This window comes from Netta rufina (assembly GCF_964035555.1).
Source record: "Netta rufina genome assembly, chromosome: 1".
Classification (NCBI taxonomy): Eukaryota; Metazoa; Chordata; class Aves; order Anseriformes; family Anatidae; genus Netta; species Netta rufina.
The window spans coordinates 200,447,244-200,465,844 of NC_140123.1; the positions used below are offsets into that span (position 1 = coordinate 200,447,244).

Consider the following 18,601-nt stretch of genomic DNA (forward strand, 5'->3'; position numbering starts at 1 on the left):
AATAGATGCAAGTAATTAGTCTGTAATGAAATTTGTGGTCATTGGGACATTCCACCAGTTTGGATGAATTTTTAGGGAAGTGGCTATGTGGGATAGGTATTATCCAAGTTGAATGTAAGGACAAAAAAGTAAATATAATTTAAAATTAATGGAATTATAGGTTTTAAAGAATTGGTGATTAACCAACGTGAGTAAATATTAACTCTGTGTGAAATCTGAACGTTTACCACCTTTGAAAAATGTTAGTGAAAGAACAAAGTGAACACTAAATTGTTAATGATGGCAGTCTCGTTATTAAGTTGTATTAAAAGGACTGGATGATTCTTCACTTCTGATGAGACCCTAGGGTCTCATCCAGGCATTGATGAACTTCATTTATAATGGGATAAAAGTGATATTTGTGATCACTGGCTCAAAGCATAATAGAAGATGCACGTTTAGATAAGAGCACTGCTTTGGCATTGAGGAAGTAAACAAAGACACAGGCTGTGTAGTTTTCTGATACATGTATGGTAGGTCAGTGAGTAGGAGTGGAATTTCAGCTTTCCAGCTCACAAGTGTCTTTGGAATTTCTGCTTTCTAAAAGTTCCATGTGAGGGTAAAGAGTTGGAGTGGGTTGCCCAGGAAGACAGGAATCTGTTTCAAGAGATTTTCAAAACACCTAGAAAAAAAATCCCTGAGCAATTGGTTGAACACAGTATTCAAACCAACTGTGAGTAGAGGGTTGAACTAGAGACCTCCTGAGGCCTATTCAAAAGTGAATTAAGTCTGTGACTTGAAATAGGTTGCCTGCTTTGAGTCTGCTATTTTTGTATCACCTTTGTTATTTCATATCTGTCATGGTTTTGTTTGAAAAGATTTTCAAGGTAAATAACATTAAAAAAAATACTTCTTATGAAGCGTGATCTGCAAGTGATGCCTGAAGGAGGCCTGAAAGGATTGCAAAATGTTGGAGACAGTAGTCTTTTGGAAAAAGATTGGACTAGTTTATTGTCCAAGAAAAATAATAGCTATTCCTTCCTGAATCTTCTAGAGATTCACAGATTTCCCTCACCTTCCCCACTCTCCCCTGCAGGAATAATGATTGTAAGATTAGTTGATCTTCTACATAGCACATCCATTTTTCAGTATTTTCTTGCGGTTCTGATTTTTGTGTTCATTTTTAGGTTACTTTTTGTTGAAAAGCATAAGGAGAGAAGCACTTTCTCTCTTACCTTACTTTGTCAATTTTGTTATCAGGTGTGGTATGAGGAATATGCAGTGCAAACTCTAAGTTAGTCTGTACCTGTCTCTTTTTGAATAATGTTTGCACTGTATCCTCTGAAAACCCAGTGAATGAATACCATCTTTCTATCTGACCTTGCCAGCATGCAAGATTGTTTTGCTTGTATTTTCCATGTGATGGTTTCACCTTTTTCCAACATTTTTTTATTTAGATGGCTACGTTTCTAAGTATCTTGCTGTGTTTGAATGCATGTGTGTCGTCCACATGCATTCAGGTATAGTTCAGAACATATAAAAGCAGTAAAACTGCTGGCAGTTCTTATTAGACCCCACTCTGGATAAATAATTGCAGTTTTCAAGCATGCAGGTAAAGCCAGATGAAGGATGCCAAAGCACTGAGACCTAGCAGATGAGATGTCATAGGCTCAAGAATTTTGTAGTCTTTTTAAAAGGAAATGGGGTAAGGAAGGCAGCACTAAAGAAACGTAGATTTACCAACATGAGGCTAACTGTATTCTAACCATGTCTGCGTGTATCTAAACATTTATTATTTCTACTTCTAAATAGATTCCAAAGATGCCAAAGATAATAAGGATGCACCTGGGAGTGAGGATTTGGAATTGGAGCTGGAGAATTTGGATATTAATGATGATCCCCTGGAATTAGACTGTGGCGATGAGGCGGAAGATCTTACAAAAAAGCTTCTTGATGAACAAGGTAAAAAGAATTGGTTTTAGGTATTTTGTTGTTTCCTGACTTGTCTATAAAGCCTCACAAGCTCAAAGAAATGAGATAAAGCAGCTCTAGAGCTGGACTGTTTCAAACTCCTTCTGAGAGAAGAATGGTCAGCGTAATTCTGTATAATACTTTCTTAGTGTTTTCCTAAGCCATATCCTCTTCTTTGGAATCAATTTCTCTTCTGTTCTGCTCCTCTGAGTAGTCACACGATCAGCTTATTAAACTGGTTAAGATACTAAGTTTGTAATAAGCTGCAGGACTTTCACCTTTAGTGAGTTATGATCTGGTCAAGGATCTCAAAACAGTGAGGAGCCTTGGTTCCAGCTTTCTAACAGGAAATACACAGATGGTCTCTTGGAATCAGTTCAGTGTTCCTGGAAGCAGTTCATTCAGGATTGGTTGTAGCCTGCTAGGTAGCTCAAAAATACTGAGTCAGTGGAGATACAAAGGAATGTGGATGTTTCCATCTTGTCATTTTTGAAGGAAGTCTTGACAGGAGGATAAAGACTACTTCAAATGTAAAGACAAAGCCAAGTATGCGAGAGCGAGATGCTAGAAGTGTGGGAGGAAAAGCAGGAAGTGGGGGCAGAAATAGAAGATGCAGTCTTTGAATAGTTCCCAGAGGGTGCGGTGCTGGTTTGGGTATGTACAGTGGCACTGAAGGGACTGAAGATGCTGTTGATTGTAACAAGAAAGCTGACACGTTTTGTCACATTAGAAGTATTAACCGTCAGTACTAGTTCCTGTTTTTAAAGAAGCAGTTGATTGAGCATTAAGCATACTCTCATCTGAAAGGTTAATCTAAAATGTCTTAGAACGGAAGTTATTTTTATCATTAAACAGAAAGAAAGTCTTTTACTTTCTTCCATGTGAAAGTAAGGTCATTTGGCTCACAATGTAGGCTTTTTCTTAGTGGAGAACTGCTGCTTTGTGATTGTCTTTGCTCATTAGTTTTCTTTCATGAAACATGGAAATTAAGCTTCCTTGCAAATCCTGTACCTTTGTCAAATTTCAGTTACTGACAAGTGGCTTCAGAGGTTTATGATGGAAAGGAAAATGTGACCACTGAATCCTTTTTCTGCTAGAAAACTGGGCTGAAAAGTTAGCAGCATATATTGTTACTCAAAACATGTAAAGAAGCAGTGATTTTTTTTTTTTTGTGGCATTCTGATGCTCTTAGTAGGTAGCACCAGATATACAGAATTGAGAGAAATCTGAACTTAGATGTTTCAAGCTCTGATGTTTCTATTTAGTGAGTAAGTAGATTTTTTTTTCCATCTCTCCTGAGTAACATTTACTGAAGTTTGGCATTAAGGAAAACTAGGTGTCCTTCAGCTACAAAATATAGCTCTACGTTTTCATATTTTGTGCATCTGTGTTTGAGTAAGTTAGTAATATTTTGTGGAAAGCCAGCAAAGAATGAAACCATTCTATTATGACACTATTAAAAGTAAGTGTTCTTGGCTGAAGTGATAATCTTTGAGTGTGGGTTTCATTGCTAGAGGCAATAAGCTAAATTAGAGGGGAAAAAATGAAGGAAAATAGGTTAAATAAGGTAGACAGTCCAGTCAGTTGATACTGTGTGTCTTTTGTTACTTCTGCATTTCATTCTGGTGGCTAGCTTCTCTTCAGTCTTTTCTTCCATGCCCAAATACGAGGGAGATGAGGTGTTTTTCCAAAGCGTGCATTTTCCAAGCAAATTTGTCCTGGTCTAGCATCCTTCACAGCATTTCTATGCTTATTTCTGCACTTCTTTCCTGAAGTTGGGGTCTATTGTCAGCTAAATTTAAGATAATGACATGTAAGAGGGAAGTTGATGTTGCTAGTTGAAGAGGATTGTTTACCAGGAATTCAGGTAATGAATTTTGTTTCTCTATTGTGTTAACTTTGAGTGAATCTTAATTTTCTTATTTTCAATATGCTCAGGCAAGAGAGAGGGAGCAGATAGCACCGGAGCTGACAGTAGTGACGGAAAACAAGCTGAAAGAAGTGAGTTTTGAGGTTGTTCTTAAAAGAGAAGAGAAAATGGGGAAAAAATGAAGATGTGTGAATGGAGACAAAGATGTTAAGTGAGGAATGGCCTGGGTGGAAACCATCAAGTCTATTGGGAGCAGGGGCACTCTGGTGTTAATACATACAATCTAGCCTCAGTTTTTGTAAGGTTAGTCAGCAACAGAGAGAACATGTAGAAAGGTGAGTGCTAATTCTCAACCCTGTTACTTGCTACACTATTAAGAGAGCTGGGAAAACTCCTATTGGAAGAGCAGGAATTAAAGCAATGTATATACACACACTCATTAAAACACCTTGTGGAACTGGATGACTTGTGAGACTACATTCTATGCACAATCTTAAAATGTGGTAATGAGAGACCGGAACTCATAGGATCAAAGTGAGAAACGAGCAGAACTCATTTTTTCATTAATTGCATACTTAGAATAGTTGTTTGTCCTAAAGAAGGAAGCCCCGACCTTTTCCTATCGCTGTCAAATTCTTGATTAATATTATTTCAGTCTTAAGTCATACTTAAGGTACTACAAAAAATCCTTTCCACTTAGAATGTAAGCAGGTACTGCAATGAGAAAGAAATGCAGAAATATGATGGGAGAACATCTGTAGATTCTACAGTCGGGGGGGAAGCTAGTGAAGGAATAGATATTTGAGAAATGTTGAAATTGAATGTGGTATTAGGGCCTTCTGAAATATTATCTTAAAATAAAATAGAAGTCCTCACCTATCCAAGTCACTTTTCAAGAGCACAGAGTCAGTTTGAACAGAAAAGTGAAACGAGGCAACAAACAGCAGTAGTGGGAGAAGGGTAAGATAGGACCATTCAAAGGAGACAGGAAGGTATAGCTGTAAATATCTAGAAGGAAAAACATCTATCTTCAAAAAAAAAAAAAAAATTGCTAGTAAAATCTGTCTGGATCAAGAGCTCTCCTGCATTCATCTTAGTGAACTCTGTCATGAGAGTCAGAGTTCCATTAAATACTGAAACTTCAGAGACCTCTTTTGTCTGAGCATCTGGAAAATCTTCATTTTTTTTCTTTTTTTTCCCCTCCTTTCTTAATGAGCCCTTCTCTTGTTCTTGCAACTTCTGATTCTCCATGGAAGAGAAGAGACAATGGCAGCTGCTTTGATCTGTAGCATGTTTAAGACAGGGTAGCTAAAAATGTTCCTTGGAACAATTCTCATTTTTTTTTTTGTCTACCTAAGCTCAATTCCCATCCATTTCCAAAACCAAGAAAAACCATCTCACAGTGCAGCATCTTAGTTTTCTCTTTGCCTTTCAGTACCTTGAAAAAGGAGCTTCAGTCTTTGCTAGTTTGTCTTTACAGACTACACAGTAAGATAAAGAACTTTTTATTGGGTATTTTGTAGGGTGTTTTTTGGATGCAATTTCTCCCCCCCCACCCATACCCTGCTTTTTGAAGTCTGTCTGTGTTTTCCTTTCAAGTACCTCCTGGGCACTCCTGTTTGTTGCTGCAAGTCCTTGAACTGAAAGGAAACAAATTGGCCTGTTCCCTTTCTCAGAAAGCGGTGTTCTTTTGCCCAAGGAAGGGTCCTTTCAAGGGTTTGTTCCAGCTCTGTTCTGGCTCATGTTGTGCTAAAGAGCAAACTAGACTCTTCTTTAGGACTTTAGTTAAAAAAAAAAAAAAAAAAAAATCAGGATTTTTTTTTTGAAGCATACCACTTTTCTGCAATTAGGGGGTGTCTGTAGGGGGTTCATCTGTTGAGATCTTTACAGTTGATGTCACAAAATCTGAATTTCAGTGGTAGAGGTGTCCTGTGTTCTTCTACTTGACTTAGTTAGTAGATACAGATCACTGTCACTGCTTCCTGTTGCAAAACACACTGAGCCATTTGCTTGAAAAACAAGTTGTCACTTGCCTTGCAACTGCTACAAGATCAAACCTCTATCTTTGTCACTTTGTGGTTCTGTACTCTCGTTTCTGTACAGGTGAAGGAATAAAGTTGGCCTGCTCTAGCTTTTGCAGCCTCAAATGGCCTTAATGTTTGTTCCTTGCTCAACGACAACAAAAAAATAAATCAGTTTCTCATTCAGGGAAACACGCATAAAAAGTAGAATCCATGATTGCACTAAGTTTTTGCTGTGCTGTTTTGCCCCACATCCAGGCCTTCTTATGGTCTTCATTTTAATGCCCAAGAAAATTACCTAGTTTTCTAGGAATATGTACTTATTGTTGCTCCCAGCAGTATAAATTAGGAGGTAGGGAACTCTTGATTTATTATGAATTCATCAATAGGAAGATAAGTTTTAAAGGTGATCTTTTTGGACAGTTGTTGGCATAAACAATCAGTGTATCAGTCAATGGATTTATATTTTGGTCATTAAAAATTAATTTTTGTGTTCATCTTTATCTCATTTTTTGGAATCGGTAGTTAAATATTTAACAATTGACCATTACAAATGTAGTGTGCTTGGAGAATGTGATACTAAATCGCTGTATTTTGTAGCTTAAGAATATGTCCTGCTTGTTTATTTCACTCTGTTAGAACAAGAAGATGAAGAAGCCAGCACTGGATCTCACTTAAAACTTATAGTAGATGCTTTTCTTCAGCAGCTTCCGAACTGTGTCAACAGAGACCTCATAGACAAGGTATAGTCATAGTTTTCATTTTTTTCTTCTCTTAAAATCATATAATGATACATCAGATTGATCGGTAATAAAAACTGAAGCCTTGGAATTTATCAGTAGTTGAATTCACTTTTAACCTGGTGGAAATATTTTTCTCCCATTTAGTAAACTGTTGCCTAAATATAAATTATAAATATAAATATAAAAATGGAGGTTTCATCTGCCCATTCTCTTATATTTGCTCCAAAAGAAGTAGACCTGTCTTGTTTTTCTCCTTCCTTTTACTCCCTGACAAATTATTCCTCTTCTGTCTAAAGCTCTTTCTTCGTGTTGATCTGAAGAATTGGTCTGTATTCCTGTAAATATACGTGTTTTCCAACTGTCTGTTCAAGACAAAAATGGAGATTTTTGTTTATCTTTGTTTTTAAAACAGTTGCAAGTAACAAGCATGGTTCTGTAAACAAAAAAGCATGCTATGTTGTGTGATTATTTTTTTATATATATATATATAAAATAAAAGACCACCCCGTTATTTAAAGGTGAAGTATTATTTTGACTCTTCTCTTTACAGGCAGCCATGGATTTCTGCATGAATATGAATACAAAAGCCAACCGAAGAAAACTAGTGCGAGCCCTTTTCATAGTTCCTAGGCAAAGGTAAGAACTGGAGGAAAGAAATCTGGATCCACCCTTTAGTTACTTAACATATTTATTTTTTTTAACTGTCTAAATTAATGAAGGCCATCGCACGTTCAAGTCACTTTTTGGCTGTGTTTACTCCTGATGTGCACTTCTGGAGTGATTTTTATGCTAGAGCACAAAAGAAATATTTATTATTAATAATCAAACAATTCACCAAAATATTTTGCCATAGCATTATAGAAATTTTTTAGATAGCTTCTCTTGTTTGGTGCTTGTGCATTTATAGTGGTTCTTCTCATGACTTTTTTTTTCTAACCATGCAAGTAACAGTGAAACTTACCAAAAGGAGGAGGATGTGTTGGAGAACTTGTGCTCTAATTATTGACAGGCTCTTATATAAAAATACACAAAGTAGTTTAGGAAGGAAGATTTCTTGTGATTTGTTAATTCTGGTATAATACATAACCATTATAGCCTTTTAACTTCTGGAACAGACTTGGTTTGAAGTCGGCCAGCTTAGAGGAACCAAACAAAACAGTTTGTGAATGACCTTTTCCCTCCATGTAGATTTATCTATGAAGAATTTTGGCATTTTTTCTTGAATGTCTCTTTGGATAAGATAGGCACTTGCAGGAAGATCCTTACTTACAGAAATTACTGCAAACATTGAGATAAAATCGTTAAATTCATTAGAATAATATTTCTCTACTTTTAACTTCTACCTTAAATAGATGCAGCTTACGTAAGTGCAATTATGGAGGAGTCGCTTTTCTTGCTCCACCTTGTCCTGTTTCTCTACAGAGGTTGTTTTGATGCTGCCTTTAGTTCCAAATGTTTCATCATCATCTTGGATTTCCTGTTATATTTCACACTCCTTTTATTCCATTCCCTTTTAACACCGTGGGGCAAAAACATACTGAGTGTTCATTCATTGTCTTACTAGTGGTTGCTCTGTTATCCCCCAAATTTATTTGGGCAGTAATTATTAAAAATAAAAAATAAAGAATTGTAGCAACTCAGTGGATTATTAAAGGTGGCACAGTTAGCTTAAGGAGCTGTTACGTTCTTGACAGTTTTGTTCTTAAATAGCTGGGACTAATACTGAAACAACTGGGTCAGATGATCTTCTTGCTGTTGTTCTTAAATTGTAAACATTAATATTAATGTTTTACATGAATTTCTTATCTTTTAATACCTCTTTCTGCTGCGTACTCCGAGAACCTCTGCAGGAATACCATGAATAAATAAATACTCCAGCCTCCCATTGTAAGATCAGGCCAGTTGTATGCATCTGCCTGTTCTTTTGCCTGCATTAGCGATGCCCATCTCTGGGCTACTAAACAGGAGGAACGGAGTGGTGACTGAGCTTTTTGTTTTGAACCACAAACAGTTGCTGTGAAAATACCAGCTGAACTGCCTCATAAATGCAGGCAATTTTAAAGGGCAATTGACCCTAATATTAGCTTTATTATTGTGCACAATAAAGGAACAGTTCTGCTTTCTATCCTGAAATCAATGTTTGTAATCCTTGTGAAAAAACTCTGGGTTTGTCTTAATAGCATACAGTACAGGTTACTGTGAAATGCTACAAATTGGTTTAGAAAAAATAAGTAATAATGCTTCAGAGGTTTGTATTAACAGTCTGGCTTTGTGTATCTCTTCACTGAACCGTGCTGACATCTCTTCTCTTGTTGCATAGTAGTTTTTACTAATTCCAGGAGTTTCTGTAACTTGCCTCCAGGATAACGTTGGAGCAGCAATGTCAGAAAGCTTGCTGCAGTTAAATTCTTGATGATTTTTTAAAAAAGTTTCAGAGGAACAGTGTCCTTGTAGAATATGGATAAAGCAGTGTTTTTTCCAAAAGTGTTTAGTCTACAAGCACATTAAATAATATAGTGTAAACCTGGCAATTATGTTGGCAGCCATAATAAGATATTTAAGAGTACAGTAACTTCTCTTTGTTCCCTTAAGAGATTGTAGTTTTAGGAAATATGCAGACATGATAATTGTATCAAGAAATTACAAAACTTTGGCGGGGGATTGTTTGAGGAGTAGTGCAGATACTTCTTGAAAGTTTAATTATGTGGTTCTGCTAGGGAGCTTTCTTGCTCCTCATTGCTTGGGCAGGTTGGGATAAATGCAGGGTTCTTCAAGACAGTAAACTTAGTTTGGCAAAGAAAGGTAATTTTTCCTCAACTACCTGTAGATTAGTGTCAGAATACACCATCATTACACTGCTTTGTTGAATGCTTATGAATGGATCACACTTTAACTTTCAGCTGTAACTTGAGCCTCTTAAACCAACAGAACAAAAAGCCTTTTTTAGATTTCTTTTTTCAATGCTAGTATAGAAGTGTCTATCGGATCAGTATTGAAGGCTTGATTTTTCACTAAATATTAATATTGTAATTTAGGACTATATGGCTTGTACTAAAGTGACAGTATAATGATTTGACCATCCTGTTTGCAGCTTTAGGGGATTTGTGTGTAGTTCTTTGCTATCCATCTGAATTCTTTTCCTAGACGGCCATACATAATTGTTTGTATACTGCAGCTATTATACACTAGCTATTCTTAATTCAGAAGCTAACTGCTTCATGAGCATTTTAACTCAAATATGTAAACCTCCTTTATGTTTAACTTTGAATCTTCCTATCCTGAGAACCTTTGTTAACAAGGCCTCTTTTGTTCAACTGAACTTTGACTTTACAATCTTTCAGTGGCCTTTTTCATTTGAGGATAAAATTGAGAGATTTGCTTGAGATAAAGAATTTATGCCAAGGCTAAAAAACAAAATCAAAAAGTGCTCATTTGATAGCGTGAAAATACCTATAGCATCACATTCTTCCCACTGAGTAGTGCAGGAGGCAGTTTGTAGCTGTTCAAGACACACAAGTACATCTCATTTAGCTGTGTTATGATTGTGCTTACGAGGCAGGAGTTCTGCCATGCACTGTTGCTTCGTTCTTTAAGCTTTGTAGTGGAATCTCAATTATCAATATGTATAAAATGTCGCTTTCACCCTTCTTAGTAAAACTTTGGAGGCATCAGTTCTAGAGAGATTGCAATTACAGGCTTTAATTGAATGAAGTCTTTATTTTGTTCGTAAATTCACATTTGAAATTCTACAAAAAAGATGACGTCTTAGCTATTTCATTGATTTCATGTGGCCCCATGGGCCAGAGCTCGCTGTATTTCAGTTGAGATAAGAGTGAAAATGAAAACTGTCATAAGTAGCAGTTTCTCATGTTAGTTCATAGGGTGCAACTTGTTCCTGATGCTAGATCTCGCTTCGTAACGTGGAAGAACAAGAAGAGAAAGCGATACTGTTTGTGGGTTTTGTGGTCTTGGTGGTGGTTTTTGGTTTTGGTTGTTTTCTTGATGTTTCTTTGCCTCTTCCTCAAGAAAAAGAAATGCTTTTGCAGAAAACAGGTTACCTAAATACAGGTACCAGTAGGTGGTGCCACTGATACTGCAGTCTCTTCGCTTCTGAACACTGACTTTTTTGTCTCCTGAATGAGCAAGTGAACAGATTCAATATCTGATAGCCAGTTTCGCAGTAGTTGACCCAAGGCTTTTCCTTATTATATTTCACCTATTTAGAAATACCCAGTCTCAGTATTCTTCACCGTGAAGAAACCTTTTGTGTTGTGTGATGGAACAACAACAATGCACTGTAAGGCTTAATTTTCCCTCAGGTATGTTCAGTTTACAGAGGTGAAGTTATTAGCTCTCGGCAGGCAGGTATTTGCTCAGATGAAAGCAAAACTTTCTTCTACTCTTTTTTTTAAGAGATGTCACAGAAATCCCCTCAGTCAAAATACACTCCCACAAATGAGCCAGAGTCCTCTTAATTTAGCTCGTACATGTCTATGAAGTAACAAGACTTTCACTTCTCTGTGAGTTAATGACTAAATGCTTAAAAGCAGTAGTAATTTGCTATGGCTAGTCATCCTTGACTGTGTGTTCCAACAAGCTTGACAAATGTAAATACTGGTACAGTTATTGATTAACAGGGGCATAAAACTGTTAAATAGGTAACTGGGATACCTGTAATGTTTCACCAGGGGTTTTATGCATTGTCAGGAGGTCACTTAGAACGTGCTACTTGAAAAATGCAAAGATAATGCTTCTGTTCCACAACTTAGATATGTAATTATCCCTATTTCTGTTTGTGGATGTTAAACATCTGAGAAGTGTGCTCCAGTGGCATTGCTTTGCTTCTCCTTTGTGTATGGTTTGGCTTTGGGCTTTTGTCCTGATGCTATTCTGGAATCCAGTTCCACTTTGTTGCAGGGCAAGCTCTACATATTGCTTGTGCTTTTAGATTTTCTTGGCAGTGTTTTTTCTTTTCCTAGCAACAAAGAAAACCTTAATGTGTCATAAAGTATAAACTCAAAATCCATTTTTTCTTTACAATTTCTCACTTTAAATATGCAAAGTTGTTTCCACTTATATAAAAGAAGGCATGTTCTAGAGTTCATCTCCTATTTACAGTGTTAACTTATGCTCTGAAAATAAGGTGAAGAAAGTACAAGACTTGTGCATTTGGTTTCTCTGTGTGTAGCAGTGGTACCTACAGAGAGATGTGAAGCAGCTCTTATATTCTGACTATTGATAGCAATGCCGTGAACTAGGATCAAGGGCACATATCCCATTTTTGCAACCAGGTTGTTTCTTCCCATCACAGACGAAATATGAACTTAGGAGAATATAAGTTGCATGCCAAAATTCCCTAAGGGGAAACATGTTATGAAGGAATATAATTAAGGAAAGGTTAAAGAAAATAAGTTCTTTAAATTCTGAAATATTGCTATCTGTAGGAATACTAGCTGAGCATTTTAGAGAAGGGTTGCTACTTCATATCATCTACCGGGCTTTCTTCTATGTAATAACTGAACTACAGTCATTTACTAGTTCATACCTTATAAGTAGAGACATTCTTACTTGCCCTTTCACCCCCAAAAGGAATTTTGTAAGAATTTGTCACTTTGCATATTGAAAGGGATCTGAATATTCCTTGTATCTAGGATTTCTTAAGGGCAATATGTCAGATTCCACAGTTAAGATGGTGTTTGCCATTTCACTTAAGGCAGTAATTTTGAAAGTGAATCAGCTCTGAGGTCTTCTGTTAGGATGTGGTATTATACCCTTTTGTGTTGTTGTTTTTAAATAATTCTGCAATCTGAAGCATGAGCCAGTAAAGTTGCTTGGATGCAATTCCATCAGTATATGCACATTCATCCTTCTCCACAAGTAAAATGGTAGCAGTACTTGTAGACAAACACTTTTTTCTCTATAACATAAATAAGCTTTGTCTATTTTATCGTCTCACTCTGTATCTGTAACCTTTGCTTGCAGGTTGGATTTGCTACCATTCTATGCAAGGCTGGTTGCCACGTTGCATCCCTGTATGTCTGATGTAGCAGAGGATCTTTGTTCCATGCTGAAAGGGGATTTCAGATTTCATGTATGTTTTGTTGGTTTAGTTTTTTGCTTTCCAATTAATATGTTAATCATTATCCTTTGGGGAAAAAATTCTTAATACTATGTTGATGTTAATTCTGAAGTTCATTTGACTCAATTTAGAGTGGTTATCTGTCAGCTGAACAGATTTGCTCTTGAATGATAGATTTTCGTATATTCAAAATTTTTTTTGGTCTTACCAAATGTCCGTACATATATGCATTGCTTGTAGTGTCATACTTAATTTCCAGTGTTAAATAATGATAAAAATGAGCTGTGTAACAATTAAACTGAAAAGATCTGGAGCTGTGCTCCAGCTGGAAGTTTTAGCTTACTCTAAATTAGTAACTTGGAGAATGGGAACTGACCAATTCTAACAAGCCCCCATTATGAGGTTATTATTGTAATATAGCACTTAATTCTAAAGCTTTAATTTTTGCAGTTTTTACCAACCATACATTTGTGAGGAATGAAAGGTATTTTTCATTGTTCCTTTAACTATGATTGTTGTGGTTTTGTAGTAGAACTAGTTACAGTGCACAATGATGATTTTTTCACCATTTTCTGAGTTTTATGGCACAGATTTTAATGTCAACATTAGGAAAATATTACAAGATATGAATTATTCACTGAATTCTGAAATACTTGAAGCTAACTCTTTTTATTCTTAGGAAAAGTTACTTCTGTTGTACAGAAGTGTAATTTTGTATCTTGCTCAGTATGGTTATTTTTAGAACTAGGGATAAATTTGTGCTTTTCATTAAATTTTTGGATATCTAATTAAAAACAGCCAACGAAATGAAAAACAGGAACAAAGAAGTCTGTTCTTTGTTAAAACAGACTTGGAAAAGCTGTCAGTGTTTAGTATCTCCTTAGAGGTTTATACTAGTGGTCTTATTTGTATGGTGACTACTTTCTGAATCAAAAAGCAATAGAATCTAGAATACCTAACCACTACTTCACCATGCCCAGAGGAGATGGCATTGTTGTCTGTCTATAAATACTGGAATGTTAAAGAACTGTGTGGGTGTTGCAGGCAGGCAGGGTAAGAAATTTGAAACTTGCCGTAAAAGCATGTTGTAGAGGTAGAGAGGCTTTTAGGAAACCTGAGAGGCTAAGGATAGGTGAAGGTAGAGCATAAGAAACTGAACAAATATCAAACACTTCTGAATTCCCATGCTTATTGAGGATGCTTGTTTTATAACAAGCTGGTATTTTTGACAGCCTAAAATCAAATGCTTGTTTTTCTTTCTTTTTAGGTAAGAAAAAAGGACCAGATCAACATTGAAACAAAGAATAAAACTGTGAGATTCATTGGTGAGCTTACCAAGTTTAAGATGTTCTCCAAAAATGATACTCTCCACTGCTTAAAGGTTGGTTTTGGTAGTTGTATACTACTGTATATACTGATAACATATCCCTATCATATTTCACTTCAGATATCTACTGATGATGGTCTGCATTAATTCACTGCACAGGATGCTTTAAGCCTTGGTGTCTGTTGTTACTGTGTGTGAGGACACTTTTATAGCCATTCTAGAAATTGGAATAACCAATTTAATTTTGTCATGGTAGCGGGACTTTAAAATATACTTCCACATTTGAACAGAACCAAATTGCTAATAAACTTCTTTTGAAATTAATGATAGACATCGCTACTTCTATGTCTGTTCTGCTGTGAAGCTGGAAGTGAGCTTTTATTTTCATTAGGTTGATTTCAACTAATGTTTTTAGAGAGAAAAGAGTAAGGGAGAAAAAGCAAACCTTTTGGTGGCAAGGCAGCAAACCTTTTGGAAACATTAATCTCTAGGCAATGTCATCTCAAATTGTACGCTAATAAATATTCCAAGTTACTTTTTAATGTCAAGTCCCAAATTAAAAGTAGGTTCTAGAAAAATTAAAAGGCTTTTTTCAGAAGGTCATTAAAGGCTTACATTCCCGTGGAAATAGCTTCTATTCATAGTCCATTAGGTATTGAAGCTGAATTCTTAAAAGTTTTACTCACTCATAATTTTTTTCTACCATCTATAAAATACTGTAAAATGCAAATCTCCATTAATTTTTAGAAGTTGCTTAACTTAAACAGTGTATCAAAATTAGGCATTCTTTGATGGTATTGTGAGTTTATGCAACGTTATTTGGTGACTTTCCAGTCTGACAGCATAAACTTCAGAGTAAATATGGCAGCTGGAAGGGATAAAGAAGAGATGATAATGCTTGTTTTAATGTAGTGTTCTTTTTGTGCTAGGCTTAGGAAACATTTTATTTTTCAGATAAATTGAGCCTAAAATTTGGCTATTGACTGTTCTTATACTTTTTTAATGAGGTGATTTTTTTTTTAGTTTTGTTGACATATGAACAGTGAAATTAATATGCATTGTTCTTTAACAATAAAAAATAATAAAAAAAAAGGAATGGGACACCACCATAGTCTAAAGTCTGGTAGTTAAGTTACTGTTTTCTGCAGCTGAAAAGCATGTTAAACATTTGTGGTTTTGTATAAATGTATTCCAGATGCTTCTGTCAGACTTCTCTCATCACCACATTGAAATGGCATGTACTCTGTTGGAAACCTGTGGAAGATTCCTCTTCAGATCACCAGAATCTCACTTGAGAACCAGCGTTCTTTTGGTAAGAGAAAAACCTGTTGTCTTCTGGGCAGAAGGGCTGTCATGTACTGAATTAAACCAATTCTTTTTTTCTGGCGTTGTGTTGTGGTCTGACCTTAACAGTGAGTGCAACCAACCTTCATTGTGAGTTGCAGGGTTTGGGTACAAATAAGTGAAAAATGGAATTCACTTTTATCTTGACTGCTTGGGGCGGATAACTTCCTGAACTCTCTTAATAAAAACAGGGCTGAGTATGAGAGGAAAATAAATCAGTCTTTCTGAAATCTTGTATCCTTGTGGAATAGGATTGGGTTGGACTGGTGTAACATATATTCTAGTCTGCTTTGGTGGTATCAGCCTTTGTAAGTCCTGTGGGCTTGTATCTTTTGTTTTTTATAGCCTGTTCAGTGTTGTCTCAGCTCAGATTGCACCTCCTGTGAGAACAGCTTCCTGAGCGTGTTCTGAAGAACTCCGGTTGATCTGTAAATCCGTTCATGACTTAAAAGAAAATGTGAATAAAGGATTAAATTCCTGAAGGAAAAAGCTATTGTGCTTGAACTACAAATAACATGTTTTATAATATTTGAGGGAATAGTATTAACAAATAGAACAGGAGAAGATGCTTTAACTGGAAATGAAGACAGTTGTGGAAACAGCTGGTTTCTGTGCCTCGAGTAACAATTGGGGGCTCTAAATTTGAAGGAAAAGTTTTTGAAGACTAGAGGAAGGGATTTTAGAAACAGAGTTTGATGGTAATTAAAGCAAAAATAGAAATGTTATCTTTGTCTAGGTAAGTACTAGCAAAGATTTAAAAAGAACGGGGATTAGCTTTGGGTATCTCAGTTGTATGAATTTAAGCCCTGAATAATACGTTTCCTGGCTTGAGAGATGATCTTAAAATGTTTTGTCCAAGATAAGATACTGAGGCAAATGTGGTTGAAATGCTTCAAAGGTAGGTATTAGTAATGGGAAATGGCATTCAATTAGAAGCAGCTTAAGCAGATGCAGGCCAACTACTAAACCACTTTTTTATTACAAGTCTGATCAGATGTTTTAATGTTCCCTTCTGACCTTCAAAGGGAGGTGATCCTGCCCTTCCACCCCAGTGAGGCCACACCTGGAGCATTGTGTCCAGTTCTGGGCTTCTTACTACAAGAGAGACCTTCAGCTCCTGGAGAGAGTCCTGCAGAGGGCTGTGAGGATGATCAGGGGCCTGGGAGCTTCTCTCTTAGGAGGAGAGGCTGTTTTACTGAAGAAGACAGAGGGAATCTTACCAATGTATATAAATATCTTAAGGCAAGGTGTTGAGATGGCAGGGCAAGACTCCTTTCAGTGGTGCCCAGTGACAGTATGAGAGGCAACGGGCACAAACACAGGAAGTTCTATCTAAATATCAAGAAAAATCTTCATGGTGAGCGACAGAGCACTGGCGCAGGCTGCCCGGAGAGGCTGCAGAGTCTCCTCTGGAGAGATTCAAAACCCACCTGGACAAGATGCTGGGAAAGTGCTCCAGGTGACCCTGTTTGAGCAGGGGGTTGGAATAGATGACCTCCAGGGGTCACTTCCAACCTCAGCCACTCTGTGATTCCATGAAGGGAATGGTTTAAGCATTCAGTATCTCATTCTAGAGCTATAGCTCTTAAAAGCTGTGACGTATCCCTGTCTTCTGTACACACATCTTTCCTTACCAAAGCACAGGCTTACATGTGATAGGTCTCCACTGAATCTGCAGCCTCCCTTCCTGTTCTGTGGAGTTAATAGGGCAGCAATTGTTGTGTACCTGGGTATATTGCAATACAGTTTTCCATAAAAATGCTGTTTCTTTCTGAGCCTCTTTGAATGTCATACCATTTATTGCTGTGGTGCTGTCATAAGAGGAAAGAGCTGGACAAATTAACTGCAAGTCTTAGTTGTAAAGTGCTTTGTGTCTTGAAAGGAGGCTTGAGTGCTTCAATTTTCTAAAGATTTGCCAGCTGCTGTGTTTTATTGTTAAATATATTCCTTTCCATAACCAAGTATTTTTTCCACGAAAGCACTGTTATCTTCCAAAGACGCTTCAGTTTTTGCTGGCATTTTTTTTGTCGTTATTAATTCTTCCTAACTTCTAAAATTTTTATTATCTTTACCACAGCTTCTTTACCTAATTGACTTTTTAAAATTTCATGCACCATAAAAATGTGATTTGTCTTCACAATGAAGTCACATTTAGTATACATCCAGGGGTATAAGAACACAGCTAGCAATCAGCAATCACTGCTTCAGTAACAGAAGTATAAAGCCTCATAAGGTTTCCAGTAAATTTCCATCTCTAATGCATGACGAACCAGGAAAAGACAGGATGGCAAAAATGTTTTGAATCCCTACTAATTGAGGTGTAAAAGGTGCTATAGAAACTACAGAAATTTTGACTTAAATACTGTTTTACAGTTTGGATCATGGGCTTATGGTGCTGGTAAGAGCTGAACATTTTCAGTGACTTGTAACAAGCAGAGAGGTTAAATGTCAGTCGTGCTGAAATACTTCTCTGAATTGGGCTTTTAGTGCTTGTTATGTTTTACTTGGTGCCTTCTTTTTCTGTGTTGCCCTGAAAAAGAATCTTTTTCATTATGTAAATGTTTAATCTTATTTTTATTTGGGGGTAGGAGCGAGACTATTAACCTGATTTTCAATGGATTTTCCTTTGGGAACGATTCTGCAACATGGAGGGATGTTTTGTGGCTGGCCTTGAAAATAAAAGCCCTGTTATTGTTTTACCTTGAGCATTTTAACATTGCTTCTGATCTGTCCCTTTTTATTAAAAGAAAAAGAGGGAAAAAAAACCTTCAAAAGTAGTGCTTTAGTTCTATAGCTAAAATTTCATTTTATCCTAATGAAATGAAAACCCAAAATTAATTAGCAAATACCTATAGTCTTAAGTGTTCAAGCTTCTTTCTTCTGAAGTGAGTCAAGGTTTTTGTTGCTGTAGGGAGAGTATTGTTACTGTTACACATGTCTATCTGACTTGACGTCATTAATGAAAACGGACAAACAGTTCATTAAAATGGTGATGAATTTTAATAGAGAATAGGAGTAATGCCACTTGCTTAAGAGTTTGAATTGGAATTGCTCAAAAAAAAATAATTATGATTTTTAAGATGTGGGGTAGTGTGTATATATAGTGTCTCTTGTGGATAGACATTTTAATTAAAACCTTTATTTATAGTGTAACACAACTCTTTATAACACAAGAAAATACCCAAATGATTTATTTCTTATTAAAAAAAAATCTTCCTTTCAAGCCTATCTGCTGTCTTCTCTTATGCTTTACTTAACCCCACTTCA

General features: G+C 36.4%; 1 protein-coding gene across 3 annotated transcripts in view; it reads left to right on the forward strand.

Annotated features, from left to right (window-relative positions):
* UPF2 (UPF2 regulator of nonsense mediated mRNA decay) overlaps nucleotides 1-18,601 on the forward strand; it is a gene marked incomplete at its 3' end in the record, with an annotated part of 61,993 nt that overhangs the window by 13,680 nt on the left and 29,712 nt on the right. For 2 of the 3 annotated variants that reach the window (XM_084306536.1, XM_084306537.1), the window contains exons 6-11: nucleotides 1,792-1,941; nucleotides 6,481-6,584; nucleotides 7,135-7,220; nucleotides 12,567-12,675; nucleotides 13,931-14,044; nucleotides 15,186-15,302. In XM_084306536.1, the coding sequence (XP_084162662.1) occupies nucleotides 1,792-1,941; nucleotides 6,481-6,584; nucleotides 7,135-7,220; nucleotides 12,567-12,675; nucleotides 13,931-14,044; nucleotides 15,186-15,302 (680 nt within the window). Of the gene's footprint in view, nucleotides 1-1,791; nucleotides 1,942-3,888; nucleotides 3,952-6,480; nucleotides 6,585-7,134; nucleotides 7,221-12,566; nucleotides 12,676-13,930; nucleotides 14,045-15,185; nucleotides 15,303-18,601 lie in introns of all 3 variants that reach the window. The other variant, XM_084306538.1, reaches the window with a different exon arrangement.